This window comes from Coregonus lavaretus (assembly GCF_964263955.1).
Source record: "Coregonus lavaretus genome assembly, chromosome: 32".
Taxonomy (NCBI): domain Eukaryota; kingdom Metazoa; phylum Chordata; class Actinopteri; order Salmoniformes; family Salmonidae; genus Coregonus; species Coregonus lavaretus.
Window position 1 is genome coordinate 12,131,499 of NC_140019.1, and position 27,718 is coordinate 12,159,216.

At 43.9% G+C, this 27,718-nt stretch overlaps 2 protein-coding genes across 2 annotated transcripts in view; both read right to left on the bottom strand.

Moving 5' to 3' along the window:
- Positions 1 to 12,279, bottom strand: part of LOC311107704 (testican-1-like) — a gene marked incomplete at both ends in the record, with an annotated part of 184,285 nt that extends 172,006 nt beyond the window's left edge. Inside the window, 3 exons of the mRNA XM_084150223.1 lie at positions 10,239 to 10,409; positions 10,997 to 11,019; positions 12,168 to 12,279. Of these exons, the coding sequence (XP_084006349.1) occupies positions 10,239 to 10,409; positions 10,997 to 11,019; positions 12,168 to 12,279 (306 nt within the window). The remainder of the gene's footprint in view (positions 1 to 10,238; positions 10,410 to 10,996; positions 11,020 to 12,167) is intronic.
- A 1,322-nt stretch (positions 12,280 to 13,601) lies between these two features.
- On the bottom strand, positions 13,602 to 26,507 carry LOC311107778 (protein bicaudal C homolog 1-A-like; the record flags this gene model as incomplete). Its single annotated transcript, XM_084150320.1, has 19 exons — positions 13,602 to 13,732; positions 13,843 to 13,942; positions 14,142 to 14,305; positions 14,559 to 14,781; positions 15,581 to 15,747; positions 16,926 to 16,965; positions 17,614 to 17,809; positions 18,265 to 18,455; positions 18,880 to 19,019; positions 19,130 to 19,319; positions 19,704 to 19,835; positions 19,997 to 20,269; positions 22,681 to 22,875; positions 22,982 to 23,035; positions 23,210 to 23,371; positions 23,468 to 23,547; positions 24,121 to 24,190; positions 24,614 to 24,660; positions 26,147 to 26,507. 19 exons carry the CDS (start codon positions 26,505 to 26,507, stop codon positions 13,602 to 13,604), a joined length of 2,916 nt encoding a protein of 971 aa, XP_084006446.1.
- Between the last annotated feature and the right edge of the window lie 1,211 nt (positions 26,508 to 27,718).

Consider the following 27,718-nt stretch of genomic DNA (forward strand, 5'->3'; position numbering starts at 1 on the left):
TCCATGATCTCGCCATCACGGTTGACAACGCTGTTGTGTCCTCCTCCCAGAGTGCAAAGAACCTTGGCGTGACCCTGGACAACACCCTGTCATTCTCCGCTAACATCAAAGCGGTGACCCGATCCTGTAGGTTCATGCTCTACAACATTCGCAGAGTACGACCCTACCTTACACAGGAAGCGGCACAGGTCCTAATCCAGGCACTTGTCATCTCCCGTCTGGATTACTGCAACTCGCTGTTGGCTGGGCTCCCTGCCTGTGCCATTAAACCCCTACAACTCATCCAGAATGCTGCAGCCCGTCTGGTGTTCAACCTTCCCAAGTTCTCTCACGTCACCCCGCTCCTCCGCACACTTCAGGCTCTGATCAGTCCCTACACCCAAACGAGGGCATTGCGTTCGTCCACCTCTGGCCTGCTGGCCCCCCTACCTCTGCGGAAGCACAGTTCCCGCTCAGCCCAGTCAAAACTGTTCGCTGCTCTGGCACCCCAATGGTGGAACAAGCTCCCTCACGACGCCAGGACAGCGGAGTCACTCACCACCTTCTGGAGACACTTGAAACCCCACCTTTTTAAGGAATACCTGGGATAGGATAAAAGTAATCCTTCTACCCTCCCCTTACCCCCCCCCCCCCCCCCCAAAAAAAAAAAATTATAATGATATTTTGTAAAGTGGTTGTCCCACTGGCTATCATAAGGTGAATGCACCAATTTGTAAGTCGCTCTGGATAAGAGCGTCTGCTAAATGATGAAAATGTAAATGAAAATGGGAGGGAGTAGACATGGCTGAGAAGGCACAGTGTCATTTAGTAGTGATGGGAAGTTTGGTTCTTTTTACTGACTGATTTGCTCGACTCGTTCAGTTAAAATAAGAAATCTTTCAACTAATTTCATTAATTTGAGTCAGTACTGCCCAGAGCATGCAGGACCACCTATAAAACTATATCATTAATTGGGCCAGTGGGTCAAACGAACAACTAAAATGAACAAGTCACTCAGAAAAACGAATCATCCCAGCAAACTGGGAACATTCCCAGAACATTAGCTAAGATTCCCATTAAGTTCTAGTTAGGGTTTTATCTAACATTAGGATGATAACATCCCAAACACATTCAGATAATATTTTTGATCAAATCTATTTATTTATCAAAAATGTTTTAGATTAAATATCCTTGGAATGTTCTAACATTCACTAAAATGTTGTGCACAACATCTGTAACAACCACCACAGAACAGTCCCCAAAAGTTTGTATGTTTCTATAAAACATTCGCCTGATGTTGCAAGAATGTTACCAGAATGCATTTTGTCTGTTCTTTAATGGTTCCCAGAATGTTTCATTAGGTTGTGGGAACAGTCTGATGGGAACATTATGGGAACATCACAACAGATATGTTCCCAAAATACAAAAACTGTCCAGTTGTGCAGGTGATCCTACAATGTTTCTTTTAGGGGGAAAAAAACATTATCCTGATGTAACAAGAACATTCCCAGAACAAATGTTTCTGTTCTTTAAAGGTTCCCAGAATATTTCATTGTGGGGACATGACAGGAGATATGTTCCCAAAACGCAAAAACTGTCCAGTTGTGCTGACATTCAGATAATGTTTGTAACAGGTTGCAAAAAAACATTCCTTTAATGTAGCAAGAATGTTGACAAAACAGCTTTTCTGAGTTCTTTAAAGGTTCCCATAACATGTAATTAGGTTGTAGGAACAGTGTGGGTACATTACAAGAGATAGGTTCCCAAAACACAAAATATGCTCAGTTGTGATGACATTCATACAATGTTTGCAATAAGGCTCTAAAGTAATACTGCAATGAATTTGGCAAAGATATTTATTTATTTTTGTCCTAAATACAAAGCGTTATGTTTGGGGCAAATCCAACACAACACATCACTGAGTACCACTATTCATATTTTCAAGCATGGTGGTGGCTGCATCATGTTATGGGTGTACTTGTCATCGGCAAGGGCTAGGGAGTTTTTTAAATATAAAAATAAACATAATAGAGCTAAGGACAGGCAAAGTCCTAGAGGAAAACCTGGTTTCATTAGGTTATGGTAACATTGTGGGGAAATGACAGGAGATATGTTCCCAAAATGCAAAATATGCTCAGTTGTGATGACATTCATACAATGTTTAAGTTAGGTTGCACAGGACATTCCCTTTATGTTGTAAGAATGAAATAAGTCAGTTGTTATGACGTTCATAGCATATTTGTTTCAGGTTTAACATAATTTTTAATTGATGTTCATGCAATATAAATTTTACCTTGTCTTGGAGGTCCTCAGAACATTTCAAGAACATTTAGAAAATGTTATATTTAAGTATTACTTAATATTACCACAACATTCTCAGCATCCAAATAAACATAAGAAACGAGTTTGGAATACATCCATTTTTACATTTTAGTCATTTAGCAGACGCTCTTATCCAGAGCGACTTACAGTTAGTGAGAGCATACATTTTCATACTGCCCCCCCGTGGGAAACGAACCCACAACCCTGCTTTGCAAGCGCCATGCTCTACCAACTGAGCTAAGGGGACTACGTCCCCATTATGTTTCTCTCCAGATTGAATAAAGTACCACAGTGTGAGTCATAATACCCATAAAACCTAGCGGTCATTTACATTACAGGGAAATGGTTCAAATAGTTTTTTCCACCATTCAATTTTCCATAGGGGATTTTAGAAACACTTAAAATAAGGGCTGTGTTTTGTGTAGGCTTACCCTGGCATGACGTTTCGATAACCATGTAAATCTCTCTAGGACAAGGTGACTTATCAATATATTCACCTGTACTTACCACCCAAAAAATGAAATGTTAATTGGCTGCTAATGTGGCTATCATGAAGAACTACAAATGCCATGATGATATCTGGATGAGACTGCCGAATCGAGGCAAAGGTAAGAATCTCTGGATTAACTATCTAACGTTAGCTAAATGTAGTAATTAATAAATTGTATACAATTCTTTAAATGGACAATTCTGTGAACTGGCTTGTGCAAGTTTTAAATTGACACAATACCTGTTAGCAAAAGTGTCAGCTAGAGATGACGTGCAGGAGCTTGCAGGGATTTGTAGTTTAGCATTATGTCTAATTTGATGCTAATTAGCATTTTCGAATCTGAGAGTCAATAGAGCCGAATATATTGATAAAAGTCACCTTGTCCGAGAGAGATTTACATGGTTACCAAATGTCACGCCAGGGTAATCCTAGACAAAACACAGCCCTTATTTTAAGTGTTTCTGAAATCCCCTATGGGAAAAATGAATGGTGGAAAAACGATAGAAAACCTTGAAGAAGGCACAGTGATGCCGGAATTACTGGGAGTTTATTTATTTATATACAGTGGGGAAAAAAAGTATTTAGTCAGCCACCAATTGTGCAAGTTCTCCCACTTAAAAAGATGAGAGAGGCCTGTCATTTTCATCATAGGTACACGTCAACTATGACAGACAAAATGAGAAAATAAATTCCAGAAAATCACATTGTAGGATTTTTTATGAATTTATTTGCAAATTATGGTGGAAAATAAGTATTTGGTCAATAACAAAAGTTTCTCAATACTTTATTATATAGCCTTTGTTGGCAATGACACAGGTCAAACATTTTCTGTAAGTCTTCACAAGGTTTTCACACACTGTTGCTGCTATTTTGGCCCATTCCTCCATGCAGATCTCCTCTAGAGCAGTGATGTTTTGGGGCTGTCGCTGGGCAAAACGGACTTTCAACTCCCTCCAAAGATTTTCTATGGGGTTGAGATCTGGAGACTGGCTAGGCCACTCCAGGACCTTGAAATTCTTCTTACGAAGCCACTCCTTCGTTGCCCGGGCAGTGTGTTTGGGATCATTGTCATGCTGAAAGACCCAGCCACGTTTCATCTTCAATGCCCTTGCTGATGGAAGGAGGTTTTCACTCAAAATCTCACGATACATGGCCCCATTCCTTTACACGGATCAGTCGTCCTGGTCCCTTTGCAGAAAAACAGCCCCAAAGCATGATGTTTCCACCCCCATGCTTCACAGTAGGTATGGTGTTCTTTGGATGTTGAGTTGAGTTTTTACCAAAAAGTTCTATTTTGGTTTCATCTGACCATATGACATTCTCCCAATCCTCTTCTGGATCATCCAAATGCACTCTAGCAAACTTCAGACGGGCCTGGACATGTACTGGCTTAAGCAGGGGGACACGTCTGGCACTGCAGGATTTGAGTCCCTGGCGGCGTTGTGTGTTACTGATGGTAGGCTTTGTTACTTTGGTCCCAGCTATCTGCAGGTCATTCACTAGGTCCCCCCGTGTGGTTCTGGGATTTTTGCTCACCGTTCTTGTGATCATTTTGACCCCACGGGGTGAGATCTTGCGTGGAGCCCCAGATCGAGGGAGATTATCAGTGGTCTTGTATGTCTTCCATTTCCTAATAATTGCTCCCACAGTTGATTTCTTCAAACCAAGCTGCTTACCTATTGCAGATTCAGTCTTCCCAGCCTGGTGCAGGTCTACAATTTTGTTTCTGGTGTCCTTTGACAGCTCTTTGGTCTTGGCCATAGTGGAGTTTGGAGTGTGACTGTTTGAGGTTGTGGACAGGTGTCTTTTATACTGATAACAAGTTCAAACAGGTGCCATTAATACAGGTAACGAGTGGAGGACAGAGGAGCCTCTTAAAGAAGAAGTTACAGGTCTGTGAGAGCCAGAAATCTTGCTTGTTTGTAGGTGACCAAATACTTATTTTCCACCATAATTTGCAAATAAATTCATTAAAAATCCTACAATGTGATTTTCTGGATTTTTTTTCTTCTCAATTTGTCTGTCATAGTTGACGTGTACCTATGATGAAAATTACAGGCCTCTCTCATCTTTTTAAGTGGGAGAACTTGCACAACTAGTGGCTGACTAAATACTTTTTTTCCCCACTGTATATATTTATATATATATATATATATTTATATATAGAGAGAGAGAGCGACACTCTTTATGTATTTTTATAGCTTACAGTTTATTCGCCGTTAGTCAGCACCTCCACACAAAATAATTTTCTCTGGGTGTGCTCCAGCTCATGCCTTTTATTGGAAAAACGATTGGAACCATTTCCTTGTTTGACTGCTAGGTTTTATGGGTATTGTGACACCTCCACTGTGGGGCTCTATGGCAATTCACATTTCAGCACTGTACTATAGGTGATATGGAGACACATGGCATTTTAATTTCATTCATAGGACATTTGAAAAGTATTTATTCATACAAACACAAACATATTTTTTTACACTTCATATGTTGACAATCTGCATATACAGTGCCTTCAGAAAGTATTCACACCCCTTGATTTTTTTACACATTTTGTTGTGTTACAGCCTGAATTAAAAATGGACAACATCTAGATTTTGTGTCACTGATCTACACACAATACCCCATAATGTCACCGCGGAATTTCATTTTTCAACCCCTTTGTTATGACAAGCCTAAATAAGTTCAGGAGTAAAACTGTTGCTTAACAATTCACATAAGCCTCCCAAGTGGCGCAGCAGTCTAAGGCACTGCATCGCAGTGCTTGAGGCGTCACTACAGACCCGGGTTTGATCCCAGGCTGTGTCGCAGCCGGCCGCGACCGGGAGACCCATGAGGTGGCGCACAATTTTCCCAGCGTCGACCGGGTTAGGGAGGGTTTGGCCGGCCGGGATGTCCTTGTCCCATCGTGCTCTAGCGACTCCTGTGGCGGGCCGGTTGCATGCACGCTGACACGGCCACCAGTTGTTTGGTGTTTCCTCCGATACATTGGTGCGGCTGGCTTCTGGGTTAAGAGAGCAGTGTGTCAAGAAGCAGTGCGCATGGCTCTCGACCTTCGCCTCTCCCGAGTCCGTACGGGAGTTGCAGCGATGGGACAAGACTGTAACTACCAATTGGGGGTAAAAAGTACCATAAAAATACTAAAATAATGCACATTATAAATTGCATGGACTCACTCTGTGTGCAATAACAGTGTTTAACGTGATGTTTTTTCCCCCAGTCAATACAAAGATACAGGAGTCCTTCCTAACTCAGTTGCCGGAGAGGAAGGAAACCGCTCAGGGATTTCACCATGAGGCCAATGGTGATTTTAAATCCATTACAGAGTTTAATGGCTGTGATAGGAGAAAACTGAGGATGGATCAAAAACATTGTAGTTACTCCACAATACTAACCTGCATTACAAAGTGAAATAAGGAAGCCTAAACAGAAGAAAAAATTCCAAACATGTATCCTGTTTGCAATAAGGCACTAAAGTAATACTGCAATGAAGTTGGCAAAGATATCTATTTTTTTGTCCTGAATACAAAGCGTTATGTTTGGGGCAAATCCAACACAACACATCACTGAGTACCACTCTTCATATTTTCAAGCATGGTGGTGGCTGCATCATGTTATAGGTATGCTTGTCATCGGCAAGGGCTAGGGAGTTTTTTTTCAATAAAAATAAACGTAATAGAGCTAATAGAGTCTGCTTTCCAACAGACACTGGGAGATAAATTCACCTTTCAGCAAAACAAAAAACTAAAACCAGAGGCCAAATATATTCTGGAGTTGCTTACCAAGACAACATTACATGTTCCTGAGTGGCCTGGTTACAGTTTTGACTTAAATTGACTTGAAAATGGCTGTCTAGCAATGATCAACAACCAACTTGACAGAGCTTGAAGAATATTTTTAAAGAATAATGGGCAAATATTGTCAAATCCAGGTGTGTAAAGCTCTTAGAGACTTACCCAAAAATACTCACAGCAGTAATCACTGCCAAAGGTGATTCTAACGTGTATTGACTCAGGGGGTTGAATACTTATCTAATCAAGATAGTGTTTTATTTTCCTTTTTTTTATACTATAATTTTTCTTCCACTTTGACATTACAGACTATTGTTTGTAGATCGTTGACAAAAAAATACAATTCAATCCATTTTCATACCGCTTTGTAACAACAAAATGTGGAAAAAGTCAAGGGGTGTGAATACTTTCTGAAGGTACTGTAATTTCATTCATAGGACTTTTGAACAGCATTTAATCATACAAACACAACCAGATTTTTTTTATTGACAATCTTCACATGTAGGGCTTGAACCTGCAATGTTTGGTTCTCAAGCCAGGTCTTTTATCCTCTGCGCCACCAAGGAAGCGCTCTTTTGTTGTCTTTTGGCAGTATATAGCCATGGCAGTATGGTCAATCAGGAATTCCATGCTTCCTTTTTAGCCTTCTTAGACATAAATAACCCAGGGAAATTCTGGTAAGTGGGTTATTCACCATCACGTCACCCATCCTCTTTATATGCTGCGTACTTCTGGGCTCATATTTACAAGGTATCCAGTCAATTTTTACACAATGTTCTATGTTTTTACAGTTAGTCTAAATTCTGCATTTCTGACAATATATATAAAAACTAAGGGCATGTCCTGTGCAACCTAACTTAAACAGTGTATGAATGTCATCAAAATGAGCATATTTTGTGTTTTGGAAAACTCTCTCTTATAATGTAGCCACACTGTTCCCACAACCTAATTAAATGTTCTGGGAACCTTTAAAGAATAGACTAAATGTGTTCTGGGAACGTTCTTGTAATACTAGGTGAATGTCTTTTGTACCCTAAAAGAAACATTGTATAATCATCTGCACAACTGGATATTTTGGTGTTTTGAGAACATCTCTTTTGTGATGTCCCCACAATGTTTCCACAACCTAATGAAACATTCTGGGAACCTTTAAAGAACAGATTAAATGTGTTCAAGGAAGGTTCTTGCATCATCAGTTTTATACAAACATTCTATAAATCATCACCACGCCTGCACAGTTTTTGTGTTATGAGAACATATACCGCAACCTAATGAATGTTCTGGGAACAAATGATTTGTGAACCGCACATCACTATCATCCAGTGTCTCACAGACAGAGAGAGAGGGAATGAGGGGGAATGAGAGTGAGATGTATGACCATATTAGAGACACATATTTCTCTCAGATTACACAGACCCACAAAGAATTCGGAAAAAAAATCAACTGTTGATAAACTCCCATATCTATTTGGTGAAATACCACAGCGTGCAATCACAACAGCAACATTTGTGACCTGTTGCCACAAGAAAAGGGCAACCAGGTGAAGAACAAACACCATTGTAAATACAACCCATATTTATGTTTATTTATTTTTACTTTTACTATTTGCACATCGTTACAACACTGTATATTGACATAATATGACATTTTAAATGTCTTTATTCTTTTGGAACTTGTGTGAGTGTAATATTTACTGTTCATTTTTTATTTCACTTTTGTTTATCCATTTCAGTTGCTTTGACAATGTAAGCATGTTTCCCATGCCAATAAAGCCCCTTGAATTGAACTGAATTAATTGAGAGAGAGCGAGAGAGAGAGAGAGAGAGAGAGAGAGAGAGAGAGAGAGAGAGAGAGAGAGAGAGAGAGAGAGAGAGAGAGAGAGAGAGAGAGAGAGAGAGCGAGCGAGAGCGAGAGAGACAATCAGGAAAAGAAACAGACGGTTAGGAGAGTAAATGAGGCAAAATGGGGTGAGAGGTAAGAGACTAGATGACACAGAAGTAAAGGGAGTGATGCCAGTAATAGCCAAGGTATTCAAAGGGAAGAGAAAGAGTGAGAGGTATGGAGAGAGCTGAGAGGGAGGGGAAAGAGAGAGGGGAAGAATAATTGATGACCTGAGTGGCTAGAAAGAGCCTTACGACCTGCAGGTATGTGTCTGCAGACACACACCATAGTGCTGCCCTCTCAGGCCGGGAAAAAACAACATAAAATATTAAACCAAAATGTCACAGCCCATCTACACTCCTCCATCCCTAGTCCCCCTCTCCTCTCCTCCCAGACAGCGAGCAGCTTCCACGTAATGAGTTCAATTTGCATTGAAGACCTTGGAGAGTGTCGGTGTGTAGGCCGCACACGCCACACACACACACACACACTCACACACACACTCCCTCCACCCGACCCACACATACCAAAAGGCTTTAAGGGATTTTGCTAACGCTTGCTCTGGCTCGCGCTCCAGCTTCCTCGCTTAAGGCCATTTACATGCTGCGTTGTGGCTAGGTCTCACACCGCCACTCCAATGAAGAATAATGCAGGGCCAGGGTCAATCCTAGCTCCCACATCACTGACTCCAGTCAAGAGAAGGTTAGCTTAAGTTCATGCAAACCTTCTCACTGCTGCATGCCTTATTACACAATAACCATCATGGCACGGCTAGCTGAGACAGCTGCTAACAGAAAAAGACCATTGCCCACTTCAAGATCTATCCTTCATACATTAGAGAGAACACAAAGGAGGTTATGATGGCCCCCTATTCCCTATAGCCCTATGGGCCCTGGTCAAAAGTAGTGCACTATATAGGGAATAGGGTGCCATTTGAGACCCCCTAAAACACTGTGTTCTTCTGATTACAGAACCAAGCAGTGGTGTCAGAGTGGTGTCAGGGTTGTGTTGAGGGTGAGCAGGGCTATGGTTCCATTGTATTGCATGGTATCTCAATAGGGCGTGTCCCTAGCCTGCATGGTATCTCAATATGGCGTGTCCCTAGCCTGCATGGTATCTCAATATGGCGTGTCCCTAGCCTGCATGGTATCTCAATATAGCGTGTCCCTAGCCTGCATGGTATCTCAATAGGCCTTTTCGGGGCCCTAAGCGAGGGCAGAGAGAAAAATGTACATTTTAGAGTTAATTTCCTGCAATTCTACACATTTTGCCATGGGGATTAGAGAAAATGTTGCTGTTATAAAGCAAGCTTTCTGCAATTCTACACATTTTGCCATGCGGGGGAGAGGCTTATGCCTGGCCCTGAATGTCCATACTGTATCTGTCTCTCCCACTCCCTCTCTCTCTCATACACACCCATACACTCTCTCTCGCACACTCTCTCGATGTGCCTCATTCCCTTACTGAGTGAGCAGTTCATTCACAGCACATGAGCTCCACTCTAAACTGTTCTACCTGCTGAGTGCCCACACATTGGATTAAGTCCACTGCCTGCCTGGCTGGGACTCACTCACTTACCTACTGTAAGGGTGTGTCAAGGACGGGGCTGCATACACACCTGCGTCAGTCAAATCACCCAACCATTACTGGGACTGCAACAGCAAGGCAGGGCCTCGTGGTCAGCCAGTCTTTCTAACATTGTCCTGGGCTACAACAGTCGCCAAAATGGCCAAATTGTGAGGAAAGTTGCGAAAAAAACACAGTAACTAGAAACTCACATCTCTGAATTTGTTCCAATATCTGTCCTTGTCGTATTGAGATACGGTGCTGAGCCATTTGTCGTTGTCCAGCGCGTGGCCAATGTTTTTGTTACCGACCACGGTTCCCCCGCGCCTGCCCTCCGTGCGCAGCAAGAGAGCCGCGAGAGGCAGCAGACAGAAAAGCATCGTCTGAAATAAGAGAGAAAAGGAAAGAGAAAATGAGAGAGAAAGTGACATTGAGAACGAGAGGAATTAAGACAGCAAGGGAGGTAAATGAGCCTGCTGCCCTGATGCGCATGAAGTGGACTAGGCATAATTGTTCATACAAGTATACACCTACATGTAGGTTAATTCACCTGCACTTTGTCATGGATTGAATATTAATTTCATTATGTAAATATGTCAGCATCAAAATGGACAAGGACAGGATGTTATTCAATCTATTAGATTGGATGAATTAGACTGAGTAAATACTGGAGATTGCCTCTTATGAAATTGCTGCTCCTCCTAAGTTGATTATAAACATTTGGAGACATCGCATTTGCACACCGTGGCAGATGGATCACTGGAAAACGATTAGCTCGAGAGGCTCTCAGCCGGTATAAATAGGCAATTACCGTCTACTTGGAGCGCGCGCCTCTCTCATCTCCTTTTACCAAAGCAGGAGTGAACCAGAAATGCGTAGACTACATAACTCTCTCCCTTTCCTTCTCATATACAAATCTGTCTCCACCGGTCCTAGTTCACAAACCCACCCCGCTCTTCCGTCCACCTACCTCGGATAGCTTGTGTCCAGCTCCTGGGGAAAACAGAGGTCTAGGGTGGGAAGTTTCTGTGGCTGTCAGTTAGACGTTTTTTTTTCGGTCAGACGGTAGAGTAGCCTAATTATCCACGGGACCTCCGGTAGCTCTGAACTCCGCGGTAATACTGACCGTGACCAGGAGCAGCAGGAACAAGCCTCGTGAGAACTGTCTCTCTCCCACCCTCGGTAACTCTTCCGCTCAGACTCCGCCTCTCTGATAGCGGTCTCTCTCTCTCTCTCTCCCAATCGCTCCCCCCTCCTCTATACCTCCCTCTCCATGTCTCCCTCCATTCTTCCCTCTCTATTTGTCTTTGCAGTGCTGGTGTGTCATTGATTTACAACGGAGGGAATGGTGCATTCACAAGGGAATAAACGAATGTTTGTTGTTGCAAGGCAATATTTCCAGGTGATACTACTGCCAATAAGAAGGATATGTTTTGGGGTGATGGATTATTCTGTACTTTCATGATTGAGATAAGCATACACATTTTTCCTCTATAGTTGTTATCCCTAGATAACTTTTCTGGTCATCAAAATGCGAGCCGAGTATAACCTAGGCAGTCTTTTTAGAATGCTCCTTTGAGTATAGTCCTATAACATATGGCAATGTTAGGCTCCATTAAGGCTTCTATAGAATAGAGCACTGTGAATATACCTGTCACTTACAATAATGTTTATTATCTGCTATAGGCCTATTTCATATAGCCTCGAGTTGTCTCCCATTTCAATATGGCCTGTGCGCTTCGCCTTCTGACCCGCTGCAGAGTAGAATTGCGAGCGCCGATCTTTCCGCACCCCTGTCCTTTCAGAACCAAGCGCCGCGCCCGATGTCACTAGGAGCAGAGGGACTCGACTGTGGAAAAACAAAACGGTAAAGCCTACACCCCTCAAATTCAAAATTTGACCTCGAAGCCAGTTCCACTGCTCTTTTTCCTTCTTCCCCTCTTATCAGGGACTGATTTAGACATGGGACACCAGGTGTGTGAAATTAATTATCAGGTAGAACAGAAAACCAGCAGGGTCTGTCATAGCAGCCAAAGAAAAACGGGTCCAAACAAAGCGTTTCTCATTCACGCCTACGTGGCCTGCAGCATGCGATGTAAGTGACACGGTCGTTATAATAAACGGGGATAATCTCTCCCAACCCAGTCCTTCCACATCCTCTCTCATCTCTCCTGGCTCTGGGACCAGGCAGTCCGACATGTCTTCACTCTGAGTGGATACGGAGCGGCTGTCGCTCCCCGGGACTATTTTCATCCGGTGCCCAGTGTGACTGATGAGACATGCAACCGCAGCGCCACCAGTGCGATGAGGGGCAACCCGCCTGATTTGGAAGTGTACAAAAAAAAAAAATGGTGCTATGAATTGATTTGCTTTGCTCTGCTTTCTATAGGTCTTGTTTGTATTCTTATGGCAAATGTTTATCAAAGCCATGTGCACATAGCCTTATTTAAAAAATTGCTAGATAGTTTTCACTTAAAATGACAACCAAATAATTTCATTTTGGTATGATAAAACGCGTCAATCTAGTCTAGCAATATCGTTTATATTCGGTTGTTGGCCCCCGGAGGCCCTCGTGATCCCACCTAATTACCAATATTCTAAATAAATGAGAAACGACTCAAATACGGAGGCAATAACTTCACGCCTGCTAACTGCTGATAAATGTAATTGGAACTTTTAGATGTGCGCTCAGGTGAGGAGAAACAATATTGAAAGCGTTTCACATTACTCACGAGAATAAATCCGTTGGGCTATAATTTTTTTGTTGATTCATTTATTTGAATGTTCATATAGCAACCCAACTCCTGGCTTTCCATCAAGCTCTATTTAATGTCATTGCTGGTTGATTTCCTTCTAAAATTGACGTATAATTAGGCCTATTGATGCAATAACAAGGAGTGGAGAATGTGACTTGAACCTACAAAAAAAGCACACTGTTTGTGACGTCAGTGCCCTCTAGCGGTGGACCTCTAATTTATTGGATCATATTTGAGTTACTGTGCTAAAATACAAGTCATTCCAACGAAGGCTTTAATTCAGATCAATTGGTTTGAGAAACATTTGGTTGAGTCCTCGGGTAAAAAAGAGGCAGCAAGTTTTTGGAAACGTTTAATAATCATCTCTAATAATATCATTATACATTCTCATTTTTCCCTTGTAGGTTTATGTACAATGCATATATGTGGTTAACAGTGGACTTCAACCCACAACACACAGAGTAGAGGAACACAGACTTGCATAAGGCACTATCTGAGGAGAAGAGAGGCCAATAGAAAAGAGAGAATGTCTGTGACAGTCCACATAGTGTCACATAGTTTGTATGAATGCTCAGCATTCCTTTAGACAATACTGGAGTCTTCCCAATGCTAGGGTCCTCCTGGTCTTGAGGTTGTTAGGACAGGCTTTGGGTAAAGGCTGCTGGTGTAGGGCATGGCAGTAGGATGAAATTGCCCTTAGACACTGATCTAAAGTCATTTTTGGGTTTGCCACCAAGGTTAGGATATGTGGAAGCCAATCTGATCCTGGATCTGTTCCTACAGGCAGTTCTACCCAGGTTAGGTAATGTTGTGTGGGGTTCACCAGTGGTTTGTTTGAGCAGCGTTGTCCTCATCCATGATTCGTGGGAGCCGGCCACTAGCCCCGCCTTCTAGGTAGACTGGCTTCACAGCAGGCGTCTCTGACAGTTTCCTCTTGCTTTTGTTTAGGTCTGGATGTATGGGTGGATGGAGAGAGAGAGCGAGAGAGAGATGTTCTATACATAAGATGTCCACGTTAGAAAAGTGGATTGGTTTTATATGGTGTTTACCGATCACTCACCTGAGATGGCCAGTAGCATCTTCCTTCTCGCTCCAAAGGTGGACACTCCCACCTCTTTCAGATCCTCGTCAGACAGAGTCAGGAAAGTCTGGAAATCTATCTGCGGAAATAGGGGGCATGAAAACACAGTTCTTCAGACAGTACATAGACTGGATGATCATTGAGTCATCCTCTGTGCCACTGAAAACACCTCAGTCAGTCCTGCCTATGTAGGCTACTTCAACAGATCGAGGAATGACCTGTTTCTCTGTGAATGTGTTACTTCTATGCCCCAGGGGGCACTAGCTGTCTGTCTGTACCTCTTGCTGTTGGAACACGTCGATGTACTTCCCCATACCCAGCTGGCTCAGTAGCTCTGGGAGGTCATCTGTTGGCTGGGGGGAGGGGCTCCGCTGGCTAGCAGTCAACGCCCTCACCGAGGACACGCACTCAAAGTAGTTACTGCAGCTCAGGAAGCTCTCCGCTAGGGGTCAGAGGTCAAAGGTGAAGAGGTCAGGGAGGGATGGGGAGAGTAGGGGAGTGACAGAAGGAACAGTTACGCATAACAAAGTATTCTCATATCTTTCTATAGCTGTCAGATGGAAGACATTTAAAGCAGAGCTTTGATACTGACTACATTGAAGATTAGCCAGACATTGGAATTGCATTTCATTCAAATTTCTCTTTGTAGACACACTCTCTCGCTCTCTCTCTTAGAGACACAGAAAAAAACATACAGGTTTTATCGGTTCGGGGTCTGTTTGTTGAAGACGCAAATGCCGGGAAGGACGACGTGGAGGAGGAGAAGGAAGAGGAGAAGTTAGAGGGGGAGGAAGAGGAGGAGGAAGATGGAGAAGGGAAAATGGGGGAGGATGAAGAGGATGATCCTCGTCTGTCACGCCAGTTCTCTGAATTACTGCCATTAGACACTTTCTCCTTCCCATTCTGCGGGACCCAGGTCTACATGGAGAGAGAGAGCAAAAGAGAGAAAAGAGTGGGAGAGAGAAGGATGGGGGAGAGAAGGATGGGGGAGAGATGGGGTTTAATTGCATATATTCTGCTTGTTTACACTTCCTTTGCTTTGTTCCTCACTTTTCCTCCACCCCCCTCTCTCACTCACTCTCTCCTTCTCTCGCTCCCTCCCTGAGGATGAGTGGATGAGACAGGGAGGTAATTGGTGCTCACAGTTTCTTTCCTCCGCTCTGGGTATTTCTCAGTGCAAGAATACCAATCGCGCCAAATAACACTGAGAATAATCATATTTCTAAACAAACTCTCAACCAGCTCAATACCTCTCCAAGCTCGCTAAAAAATAATCAGGCACTTAGGCGAAACGCACACACTCCTAAATCCCCTCGCGCAGAACAACACAGAAGCCATCAGACAGTTCCCAATCTTATCTATTAACCCAAATTAGCGTGGTGTTCAGTGACTGTCCACAGAACATTTAGCGAGGGCAGCTGCTTAACGGCTGATAAACCCTGCCTGGTGGAGACTAAGAGGACAGGTCAGCAATACAGCCCATGGAATATTTATCGTTGTACTAATCTGTTGGTTGATGTAAAAGCAGGTAAGATGATAACCCTAGTACAGGTGAAATAGTATCACAGGTGAGACAATGCTGGTTTAAACCCTTTGGCCAATTTTCCACAGGTAAGCTGATAGTAGCTAGTAAGGTGAGCTGTACCTGTTGCTATCCAATGTTTGTCAGGTAGGGTTTATAGGGATTCTAGTACAGGTAAGATATTAGCAGTTGTACCTGTTGTTGTTGTTGGCCAGTGTTTGCCTGGTAGGGTTTGTAGCTGCGTCGGCTGATGTTGCGTAGCTCCTTAACAGCCTCGGCAGGCATGGACTTAGAGAAGCCCAGACCACTCCAGGTATCAGTGGGGGTCCGAACCTCTGTCACCACCGGATTCCTCTGCATGGCTGGGAGAGTACAGATAAAATGCATCTCACACACACACGTAGGATGCGTTTACACAGGACAACCAATTCTGATTTTTTTGCCCAATTATTGGCAAAAGATCTGATCTGATTGTTCAAATGACCAATTATTGGCAAAATATCCGATTTAGACTGCCTGTGTAAACGCAGCCATAGACAGATCAGATAGATACACAGACAAAAACATAAAGACACACATAACTTACTTACTCTAAGAAACATACACACAAAGTTATAAATATCAATCACTCACAAACAGTGGTTTAATTGGTAGCCGTTGTTGTCAGGTGTTGAATAATACAGATAGATTCATAGAGAATTGCACTGATATAGAATGCTTAATGAAGAATCTCATAGTCATAGACACTAAACACATTGAAATTAGTGTGAGAGTGTGTATTCCAGGATCCATGTATGAGTGTGTGATGTGTAAAAAAAACATTGTGTGAGTGGGAGTGTGTGTGTGCACGTGCACGTGTGTGTGTCTAGCTCTCATAGATAGACATATGGGTATCATAATGACCAAGAGGCAGATGGCTCATTCAAACTGCTAATTCATAATCCCATAAAGCAACACTGAGGGAATTTAGAACCATTTGGCTAAAGATCCTCAGAATATCCCTAATTCTGAATGATGGTGAAGAGAGTGTGTGTCTGTGTGTGTGTGTGTGTGTGTATGTGTGTGTGTGTGTGTGTGTGTGTGTGTGTGTGTGTGGTTGTGTGGCTGAGACAGTGTATCAGACACCAGAATGTGTACATTCAGTGGGAGTAGCAATGATCCTCTATCTAACTTTGGCACGGTGCACACCATAAGTGTGTCCCCTCCATCACCTCTCTGGCAATGTGCAGAAAATAAATGGGTCCTCTCTCAAGGCTCTGGCTCATAGTCTCAGGTTAATGTATTCCCTCCATCACTGATCTGAATAACAAACACGAGCTGCCTTGTCTCTCAATAGAAGACAGTGGCAAGTGACCCATTCCAATGATATGCAATGAAAACTAATTTGGCCAGGTGCAGCTGCTAAATGGGTCCCTCTTGGTAGGACTCCTCTGCAGGTCCAAAAATACCTTTCTGTGTGACTGAACCCTGGACAAACCAAAATGATGTTTTTAATGAGCTGAGCTTCTGATCACACAACAGGATATTTAAAAGGACTCACCTCTAGTTGCCAGCAGTTTCTTCATCTCATAGTCGTAATCCTGCAGAAACAGGAAAAGGGGGATGAAGTCGGTAAATAAAGGAGGAAATGCAGTTACGCTGTTCTGTAAATGATGTGTTCTGTGGGGGAACCTGATTTACTGAGAGAACAGAAGATGACTTGACCTAGCACATCCTGTCATTACCGTGGAGATAAACATGTTTTCCCCACGGTAACCTTTGGTACAGCGGCACAAATAGGACAAATAAGGGCAAAAACAACAACCACCACAAACACACAATCAAATTCTTCAAATGAGATTTTGTAAGACTCAAAGAAAGAGTTGAAATCAATTGGTGACACAGTCTACAAAGTCACACTGTGTGACACAGTCTACAAAGTCACACTGTGTGACACAGTCTACAAAGTCACACTGTGTGACACAGTCTACAAAGTCACACTGTGTGACACAGTCTACAAAGTCACACTGTGTGACACAGTCTACAAAGTCACACTGTGTGACACAGTCTACAAAGTCACACTGTGTGACACAGTCTACAAAGTCACACTGTGTGACACATAACATGCTCTTCTATATTTCTCATTTAGGTTTTTTAAGTTCTAGCTGGGGGAAGTTCTCACCTCATCCACGATCAATGTGCAACAAAACCTATTAATGAATCATTGTAAATCAGAGTGAGAGTCTCACCTCATTCCTTGACACGTCAGAGAGAGTGTCCTGAGTCTGAGTCGCATCCCTCCTCAGGCTGTTCCGTCTACTATCACCCCTCCCTCCCTCCATCTCTCTCAGGCTGTTCCGTCTACTATCACCCCTCCCTCCCTCCATCTCTCTCAGGCTGTTGCGTCTCTCACTCCGTCCTCCCTCCATCTCTCCGTCCAGCAGTCTGCAACAGAGCAGCAGCAGTGAGACCAAGGTCAGGTCTGAGCCACAGAGCATGAAGGCTGTTTGTAGGACTCACTTAGCCAAGTAGCTCTCTCAACTAATCCAAGGGCTGTAAGGAACATTGAGACATGATACTGGAGAGAGGGAATGAATAAATGCAATACCGTTCTGATATTATTATTTAGAATGAGAGTGTTGCTAAACTGCAAAAAAATAACACTGCAGTCCCAAATTAACTTGTTGTTTTCCAGAGGCAATATATCAAACAGCAGAACAAAAGGCAAAACATAAAAAATATTTTTTGGTTTTATAGTTTTTAATTCCCTTCTGAAAAAACAGGGGCCCCAGATCAAATCCACAGATATTTGGGCCTATCCAACAAAAATCCTAACCTCAACCATTGTGTCTAGGGACAACTTAATGTCACAGTACACTCCCTAGTGTGAATGTGTTTACCTCATGTTCATGACCTGGCCTGTTGAGTGGCGTCTCCCCTGGTTGAGGAACCTGCAGACTTCAGGACCCTGGAGGCTGCTCCTCCGACTTATCATCCTGACCTGGCTCATGACATCACTCAGCTCTGATGTCATCGGACTAGGGCTCTCGTCCTCGTCAGACAGGCCGGATGGATCCTCGTTTTCTGGGATCTGGGGAAACAGAGGTGATCTCATTGGTCAAACCTGATCCTACTGATCCAATAGCACCACCCTTAGGACAACTGCAGAATCAAATCCCCTGCAGGGAAACGCCTTACTACTGTATCAATCACAGGAGGCTGGTGGCACCTTAATTGGGGAGGACGGGCTCATAGTAATGGCTGGAACGGAATGAATGGAATGTGTTTGATACCATTCCATTCACTCCATTCCAGCGATTATTATGGGCCGTCCTCCCCTCAGCAGCCTCCTGTGGTATCAATCCAATATATCTCACACTCTCTCAAATTCTCACAGTACTTCACTTAACTGAGTCTAGTACAAGCGGGCTAACGGTGGCTGTTTTTTTTGTAATGTTGTCTGTTAGTTATATGGATTAATACTGTGATCTGATGGTGACCCTATCTCTCCACACCTTCTCCAGTTGCCTGCTCTCTTTCCCCTTCAGTCCCATCCTCACTTCCTCAGAGGGCGGAGTTAGGCCTGGTGGGGGTGACGGGTGAGGTTTAGTTTGGGAAAAAGAGCCATTCACAGCCTCAGCGGTGGGCACTGAGCCTGAGACAAAGGAAGACCAGATGAAAGATTAGAATAGGACAGGTGAAAACAGTGATACATAAATGAAAAGACACTAACACACACACACACACACACACAAACACACACACCGTGGTCGGAGAGGCGGAGTTGCTGCAGCAGCATGTTGAGCCAGTAGTTGGTCAGCCCGTTACCGGCCAACATGGGGTCAGAGTTCATCTTGGCTGTCATGGCGACTTCGCTGGACGCCAGCCCTAGCAGCAGCCGCCGAGCCTCGTACAGACTGGGGATGTTCCTCTCCAGACCCTTTACCACCACTGACTGGGAAATGTAGTCCAACACACAACACAATGTCATACGAACCAGGAAATGTAGTCCAACACACAACACAATGTCATACGAACCAGGAAATGTAGTCCAACACACAAAACAATGGGAGAATCTCAATTGCATACTCCTCGTGTCCTCTCTCCTCACCTCCTTCTCAAAACCAATTGGAGGAGAAGGTCAGAGGGGAGGGACCTCTTTCTCATCCAATGGTTTTGGGAAGGAGGCTAGGAGAGAGGAGAGAGGCCACGAGGAGTATGCAATTGAGATTCTCCCCATGTCATACAAACCAGGAAATATAGTCCAACACAGTACAGTACTTCATCACACACATTTAGCAATAATATGACTATAACACTTGCTATAGCACTATTGTACCTTGGCGGTCTGTTTGACTTTGGGTTTGACGCTGATGAAGACCCCCAGACTCTGCATCATCTGAGCCAGTTTACGAGGGTCTGCCTCCCCATCCTCACGCATGTCAAACATCAGGCACACAGGCAGACAGTCCTGTAGAACGACAACAGAGGGTTTTCTTACGGTCCTCTCTTAGCAAATTCTCCACAGTAAACAAGGTTCCACTTTTACCTCAAATCTAACTGTCTGTCTGGTTGAATAAAATAATCAATCAATTAATCAAAATAAAAACGTCAACTTTGACCGCTCCTCACCATGAGTTGCTGCCTGGCCAGACACACTCCGTCTGGGCTTCCCTGGATGAGCAGTGAGGGGGGGTTCTGTGGGGCGTTGAGGTCTGGCAGAACTATCTGGGTCTGAGTCTGGTGCATGACCCCCAGGAAGTGGGCTCCGTTCTGCCCCAGCAGGAAGAGGTGCTGCTGGGAGGTCACGTCCAGCTGGGTGCTGACCAGCCCCGTGACCCCACCCTGACCCCCAGCCCCGAGCTCCGACCCCAGCAGCAGCTCCATCAGCACACACACCGCCTTCTGTTAGGGTTCAGAGGTAGAGAGAGACAGAGAGAGAGAGAGAGAGAGAGAGAGAGAGAGAGAGAGAGAGAGAGAGAGAGAGAGAGAGAGAGAGAGAGAGAGAGAGAGTCTTCTCATGCTTTATTGATTTAAAAAAAGCTTTTGACTCAATTTGGCATGTGGGTCTGCTATACAAATTGATGGAAAGTGGGGTTGGGGGAAAAACATATGACATTATAAAATCCATGTATACAAACAACAAGTGTGCGGTTAAAATTGGCAAAAAACACACACAGAGACAGGGATACAGTTTAAGCCCCACCCTCTTCAACATGTATATCAACGAATTAGCGAGGGCACTAGAACAGTCTGCAGCACCCGGCCTCACCCTACTAGAATCTGAAGTCAAGTGTCTACTGTTTGCTGATGATCTGGTGCTTCTGTCACCAACCAAGGAGGGCCTACAGCAGCACCTAGATCTTCTGCAGAGATTCTGTCAGACCTGGGCCCTGACAGTAAATCTCAGTAAGACAAAAATAATGGTGTTCCAAAAAAGGTCCAGTTGCCAGGACCACAAATACAAATTCCATCTAGACACCGTTGCCCTAGAGCACACAAAAAACTACACATACCTCGGCCTAAACATCAGCGCCACAGGTAACTTCCACCAAGCTGTGAACGATCTGAGAGACAAGGCAAGAAGGGCCTTCTACGCCATCAAAAGGAACATAAAATTCGACATACCAATTAGGATCTGTCTAAAAATAATTGAATCAGTTATAGAACCCATTGCCCTTTATGGTTGTGAGGTCTGGGGTCCCCTCACCAACCAAGAATTCACAAAATGGGACAAACACCAAATTGAGACTCTGCATGCAGAATTCTGCAAAAATATCCTCCATGTACAACGAAAAACACCAAATAATGCATGCAGAGCAGAATTAGGCCGATACCCGCTAATGATCAAAATCCAGAAAAGAGCCGTTAAATTCTATAACCACTTAAAAGGAAGCGATTCCCAAACCTTTCATAACAAAGCCATCACCTACAGAGATGAACTTGGAGAAGAGTTCCCTAAGTAAGCTGGTCCTGGGGCTCTGTTCACAAACACAAACAGACCCCACAGAGCCCCAGGACAACAACAACAACACAATTAGACCCAACCAAAACATGAGAAAACAAAAAGAGAATTACTTCACACATTGGAAAGAATTAACAAAAAAAACAGAGCAAACTAGAATGCTATTTGGCCCTAAACCGAGAGTACACAGTGGCAGAATACCTGACCACTGTGACTGACCCAAACTTAAGGAAAACTTTGACTATGTACAGACTCAGTGAGCATAGCCTTGCTATTGAGAAAGGCCGCCGTAGGCAGACCTGGCTCTCAAGAGAAGATAGGCTATGTGCACACTGCCCACAAAATGAGGTGGAAACTGAGCTGCTCTTCCTAACCTCCTGCCAAATGTATGACCATATTAGAGACACATATTTCCCTCAGATTACAGAGATCCACAAAGAATTCGAAAACAAACCCAGTTTTGATAAACTCCCTTATCTAATGGGTGAAAAACCACAGTGTGCCATCACAGCAGCAAGATTTGTGACCTGTTGCCACAAGAAAAGGGCAACCCGTGAAGAACAAGCACCATTGTAAATACAACCCATATTTATGTTTATTTATTTTCCCATATATTTGCACATTGTTACAACACTGTATATATATATAATATGACATTTGAAATGTCTTTATTCATTTGGAACTTCTGAGTGTAATGTTTACTGTTAATATTTATTGTTTATTTCACTTTTGTTTACTATCTACTTCACTTGCTTTGGCAATGTTAACATATGTTTCCCATGCTACTAAAGCCCTTACATTTAATTGAATTTAATTGAAATGTAATTGAATTGAGAGAGAGAGACAGAGAGAGAGAGAGAGAGAGAGAGAGAGAGAGAGAGAGAGAGAGAGAGATAGAGGGAGAGAGAGAGAGATACAGAGAGAGAGAGAGAGAGAGAGAGAGAGAGAGAGAGAGAGAAAGAGAGAGACAGAAAGAGACAAAGACAGAGAGAGAGAGACAGAGAGAGAGACAGAGAGAGAGAGAGAGCGAGAGAGAGAGAGAGAGAGAGAGAAAGAGAGAGACAGAGAGAGAGAGAGAGAGCGAGACAGAGACAGAGAGAGAGCGAAAGAGAGTGAGAGAGAGAATAATGTGTGCATATAATTAATCATATTAAATTAATATTCTCTTTTAAGTGGAGGTTTCTTTTATGAAAGTAAGGAGGAAGTGCATCTAAAAGTCACAAAGAAATAGAGAAAACAATGAGACAGAGAAATGGGAGTGTGTGTGTGTGTGTGTGTGTATGTCTGTGTGTGTATGTCTGTGTGTGTGTGTCTGTGTGTGTGGCTCTCAGTACATCTGTGTTCCACTGACCTTGATGGCGGCGGCATTGCCCTGCAGTGCTCTAACCACACAGCAGCTGCTGTACAGTCTGGGCTGGGCCCTGAAGCTCACACTGACCCCCAGAGCCTGCGCCACCTGCTGGATGACCGGCGACGCTGCATCCGGCAGGGCCTGGGACACCAGGGTCACTGGGAGGTCAAAGGTCAACACCAGGGGCTGAAGATCCTGAGGGACACAAAAGAGAGAAGGGTGAGAGGTCATGATAATGTATAGATCTCATGCACAAAATAAGATGAAAGCCACCAATGCATTAAGATGTAGAGACACTGACTCGTATCCTCTTCCTGGCTGCCTCCACCCCTTGGACAGGCCCAGCGATGGACACCTGGACAGGGGAGGCAGAGAGAGGGAAGGGAGAGACAAAATACAATTGCTGAAGGACAATAGCTAACGGGCAGTACCTGGTTGCTATGGGACAATACTCAGTTACTAAGATGCTGTACCTGGTTGCTTAGAGACAGTTGCTAAGAAACTGTTCTGGGTTACTTAGAGACAGTACCTGGTTGCTCTTTTCTCCAGTGGCGTTGTGGCGGTTGGAGTCAGGAAAGTGGATGTGGCATGATGTCATCTCCATCACCTTCTTGATGTTCCCGCCCCCTTTCCCGATCACATGGGAGTGTTCTGTGTGGGCCACGTCCATCTTCAGGGTCACCTTGTTGACCTGGCTCAGGAGAACATGGGTTTAACTAACTGTATTTAGTTAGTTTACTTAATTACATGTGAGGTATTTGATTATACCTCAGTTTAGGACACTCACCTTTGTCTCCAAAAGTTCTAGAATCTTCTTTTTGGCCTCTTGAACATTGGCTCTCTTCCCATCCACTTTCACATGGGGGTCTGCAGTATCGATACAAGAGAAAGGATACTAACAATTCATCTAAAAGACATGTACTAGCAGGAAGTCTGATACATCTTTAGTATAATATTGCATATCATGTTGTATAGGAGATTGAGACAGATTGAGACAGGTTGACAGATTGAGACAGATTGAGACAGGTTGAGACAGATTGAGACAGGTTGAGACAGGTTGAGACAGATTGAGACAGGTTGAGACAGGTTGAGACAGATTGAGACAGGTTGAGACAGGTTGAGACAGATTGAAACAGGTTGAGACAGGTTGAGACAGGTTGAGACAGGTTGAGACAGATTGAGACAGGTTGAGACAGGTTGAGACAGATTGAGACAGATTGAGACAGATTGAGACAGGTTGAGACAGGTTGAGACAGATTGAGACAGGTTGAGACAGATTGAGACAGGTTGAGACAGATTGAGACAGATTGAGACAGATTGAGACAGGTTGAGACAGATTGAGACAGATTGAGGCAGGTTGAGCCAGATTGAGACAGATTGAGACAGGTTGTTTGAGTATTGAGGTGTCAGGTGTTCTGGACCAGATAGTGTTAACATCACCTTTTTTTGACTTGGCTCCTATTTTCAGCTTTGATGGCCATTTCACCTGGGTGTTAGTTTCCACCATCACCTGCAAGAAAAAATGCGAGAAAAAACAGGTGTCAATATGTGTGAGACAGAGAAACTAAGGAGTCTGAAAGACAGGTGTTTTACCATGAGAGCAACACCAGCCCCCCCCCCCCCCCCCCCCACACACACACACACACACACCAAAGCATGTCCTATTCAGAGAAGACAATACTTCATTAGCATCTCAAAGAGGTTCATCACCGCCGTAACAACGACAAATTGCTGAGAAACAATGTCGACAGTCAGTCTGTGACCTTTCATGTTCTCTATACAGACTTCCTCTGGGAAATCTGTAGACTTTTAAATGCAGGTCGTTTCATTTCAGTTATTTTCTGCATTATATGAATGTCTGCCTATCATTGTTTTTATTTGATCTCCATCCTTTATTCTCAGTGTCAGTGTGACCTTTGTTCTGCATACTTACTCTCTCAAAGAACTCTTCACCTGTAAGTCCCTCTCCATGTCTAGGGGCTGAGAAAAGAGAAAGATAGAAGGGTAAAAGAGAAGGAAGAGACAGAAAGGTAGAGAGAGAGTCACTTATTGCCCATAATCGGAGGTATAAAGATATACAAACATACAGTATAAACAATAATCAGACAGGGTTACTGGTTAATGGTTTGTTTGTGTCTAAGCAACACTTCTCTTCAAAGAGAGAAGTATGTGAGATCTAAAGGTCAACATTTAAACAGGGAGAGTTGAAATTTGCAGAGAAGAGGGGGACGAGGGCTGGAAGGTAAACATTTTTGAAAGGCCATCGCTTCACAAGGACATTTATGGGGGCTCCCCCCTCACCCTGTAAAAAGCCCCCGTCCTCTAATCGCCATGGGTTACGCTCCCTCGAAACCGAGGAATGGGCGAGCGAGCAGCATGGGGCGGAGAGAGAGGGGAGGGGGGCACCAAAAGCCAGCCCCAGAGACAGCTAATCGCGTCAAATGTATTTCACTGACGCATGGACCCCCTACCCCACCAGAAATTAAACAACAACCACTGTCACACTCTAGAAATGGATGGAAAAACAACTAGGATACCTATCCGTCTATAGTGATTATTTGCACCCTAACGTCCCAGATCACAGTCCCAACACAGCATGCTAACTAACACTCAAGGGAAAGAGAATATGATGTTTATCAAAAACTGGCTGGCTAGCACAGTGTGAGTTGTGTGGCTTATTCACAGCACTACCCATGCAATCTCTCTCTCTCTCTCTCTCTCTCTCTCTCTCTCTCTCTCTCTCTCTCTCTCTCTCTCTCTCTCTCTCTCTCTCTCTCTCTCTCTCTCTCTCTCTCTCTCTCTCTCTCTCTCTCTCTCTCTCTCTCTCTCTCTCTCTCTCTCTCACACACACGCACACACGCACACACGCACACACGCACACACTAAAACAAATCATACACTCTATGAACAGCATGAAGCCTTCTCAGATACTCAGATTCTTCCACATCAAGGCTGAAGGAGAGAAATAACAGCCTCTAATTCCCTACTCCTGCCAGAGTTTCCAATGTAACACAGGGATGGAAGTTTGCCACAGACCTGCTCTGCACTGATAACCAACACAGACAGACACCTCTACACTACTGTCATGCCAGAATGGGAATGATGATACTCCCGTACCCCTGTCTGAGCCTCACATCTGTGAATACACAAGCAAGATTATCTCATAAATCATCAAGGCAGAAACTTTAACCATGCTTAACAACAATGATGACAGCTGCTTAATGACCTGACAATTATATACTGAGGTGCCAGACAGGTGCTAAGAGCATCTCAGGATTCACATTATGCAGAAGAACTGTGGACAGCATTACAATTACTGTACTGTGAACTCATACATTTCTTTGAGTCAACTCAGGTAACTGTACGAATGTATGTACTATCACGATTCAATCTTGGTCAATTTATGACCACACTGAAAGTCAAAGCATAACCACAAGACCACATCACACCTGTTCAGCAAACTTACCATACAGCATGGCCTCCAGTTTCTTCCTATCGATACGGAATCTCTCCTCAACCCATTCCGGGTCTGAATGTTCACCTCCCATAGGCTCTGGTCCTGGTCCGGAGTTACCTCCTTCCTCTTCGTCCTCATCCTCCTCTTCCTCTCTGTCGCGGTGGGACGGGGATGGGGAAGGAAAAGGGGTCTGAGATAGAGTCTGGTCCTGGTTTAGGATGGGTCCAGGACTGGGTTCTAGACTACATTCTAGTCTTGGTTCTAGGTGAGGCTGATATTGTTCTAGCTGTCTCAGGATGGGTTCTGGGCCGGGTCTGTGTGGTTCTCTCTGGGTAGGGAGAGGAGAGCTTTCCTCCGTTGTGGTGGCCATAGTAAGACTGAGACTCCGTCAGTGTGTCCAAGGAGACAGAGAGAGAAAGAAGGGGAGAGAGGGGAGAGAAACACCCCCCCATAGCCCCCATTACATCCCCGCCTCCACACACACACACAACGTGTTGGAAACACACACACACACACAATACTCACACACACACACACATATAGGCCATAGATAGAACATGAGGAGGGGCATAGGTGGCGCATAAGAGGGGTTACAATAATACCCTATGCACTACTATTCCAGATTTCCTACTTTGAGGATATGACACTGGCCACACAGACAACATCAGAAGACCTTTGAATACCAACTATACATAGGCAAGCAGACACACACATTCCATCCTGATCAGAGATACATTTTCCACAGAAATGAAGGGAACCCAGAGTGCCACCTCTTGTACTGTGCCCCCCCCCCCGACCTCCTGAATGAGAGGAAGAGGGCTTGAGATTCCTGAGATGGGGGGAGGGGTCAGGGGGTTTGGATGGGTGTAGGGACTGGTTGGGGAAGGTGGAGGGGTGGGAGGGATGGGGTGGTCTGGGAGTTGAGGAACAATGCTGGGGATAAAAGAGCCCCTCCGCTAACAACCAGCTCCTGCTCTGTGTTTGCCAGAGTTGCCTGGCAACCCATTTGTTTACGAACAAGCAGGCGGTGAGAAAGTCATAAAACTTCAGCACAGAGGAAAGATGGGTAAAGAAAAGAGAAAAGTGACAAAAATAGGAAAAAATCGCCACTGCATTTCATACTGCTACATGCCCTTCTCGCTGTCCGCCAATCTCCATCCCCAAAAACAGAGTCCCAGGAGACAAACTTCAGAACTCAAACAGGGGTAAAACCAAAATGTCCAAATGGTGTAACTGGCAGGGATAAACTAGATTCAGCAGCAGTCTGTTTTACATATCACCCATACAAATATCACCTGAGGCAAGCCAACAAATCTGATTTTAACAGGTCAGACTTACTCGGTTTTCTGTAGCCCTTTCCTGCAGTCAAATGACCACATCGCCCTCTAGTGGCCTCATGGGTGGAATGTTATTTATATTTTTCATAATTACATAATTAATAAACAATCTTTCAAAACATAAGCCAAAAAAGTACTCTGTGATATATATAAAGTGTAATATTGGGATGCAAACTCAAAATGTAATACATTTCAACTCTATATCTGACATGGTCTAGATGTCTTCTTTTTTTAAGCCAATAAC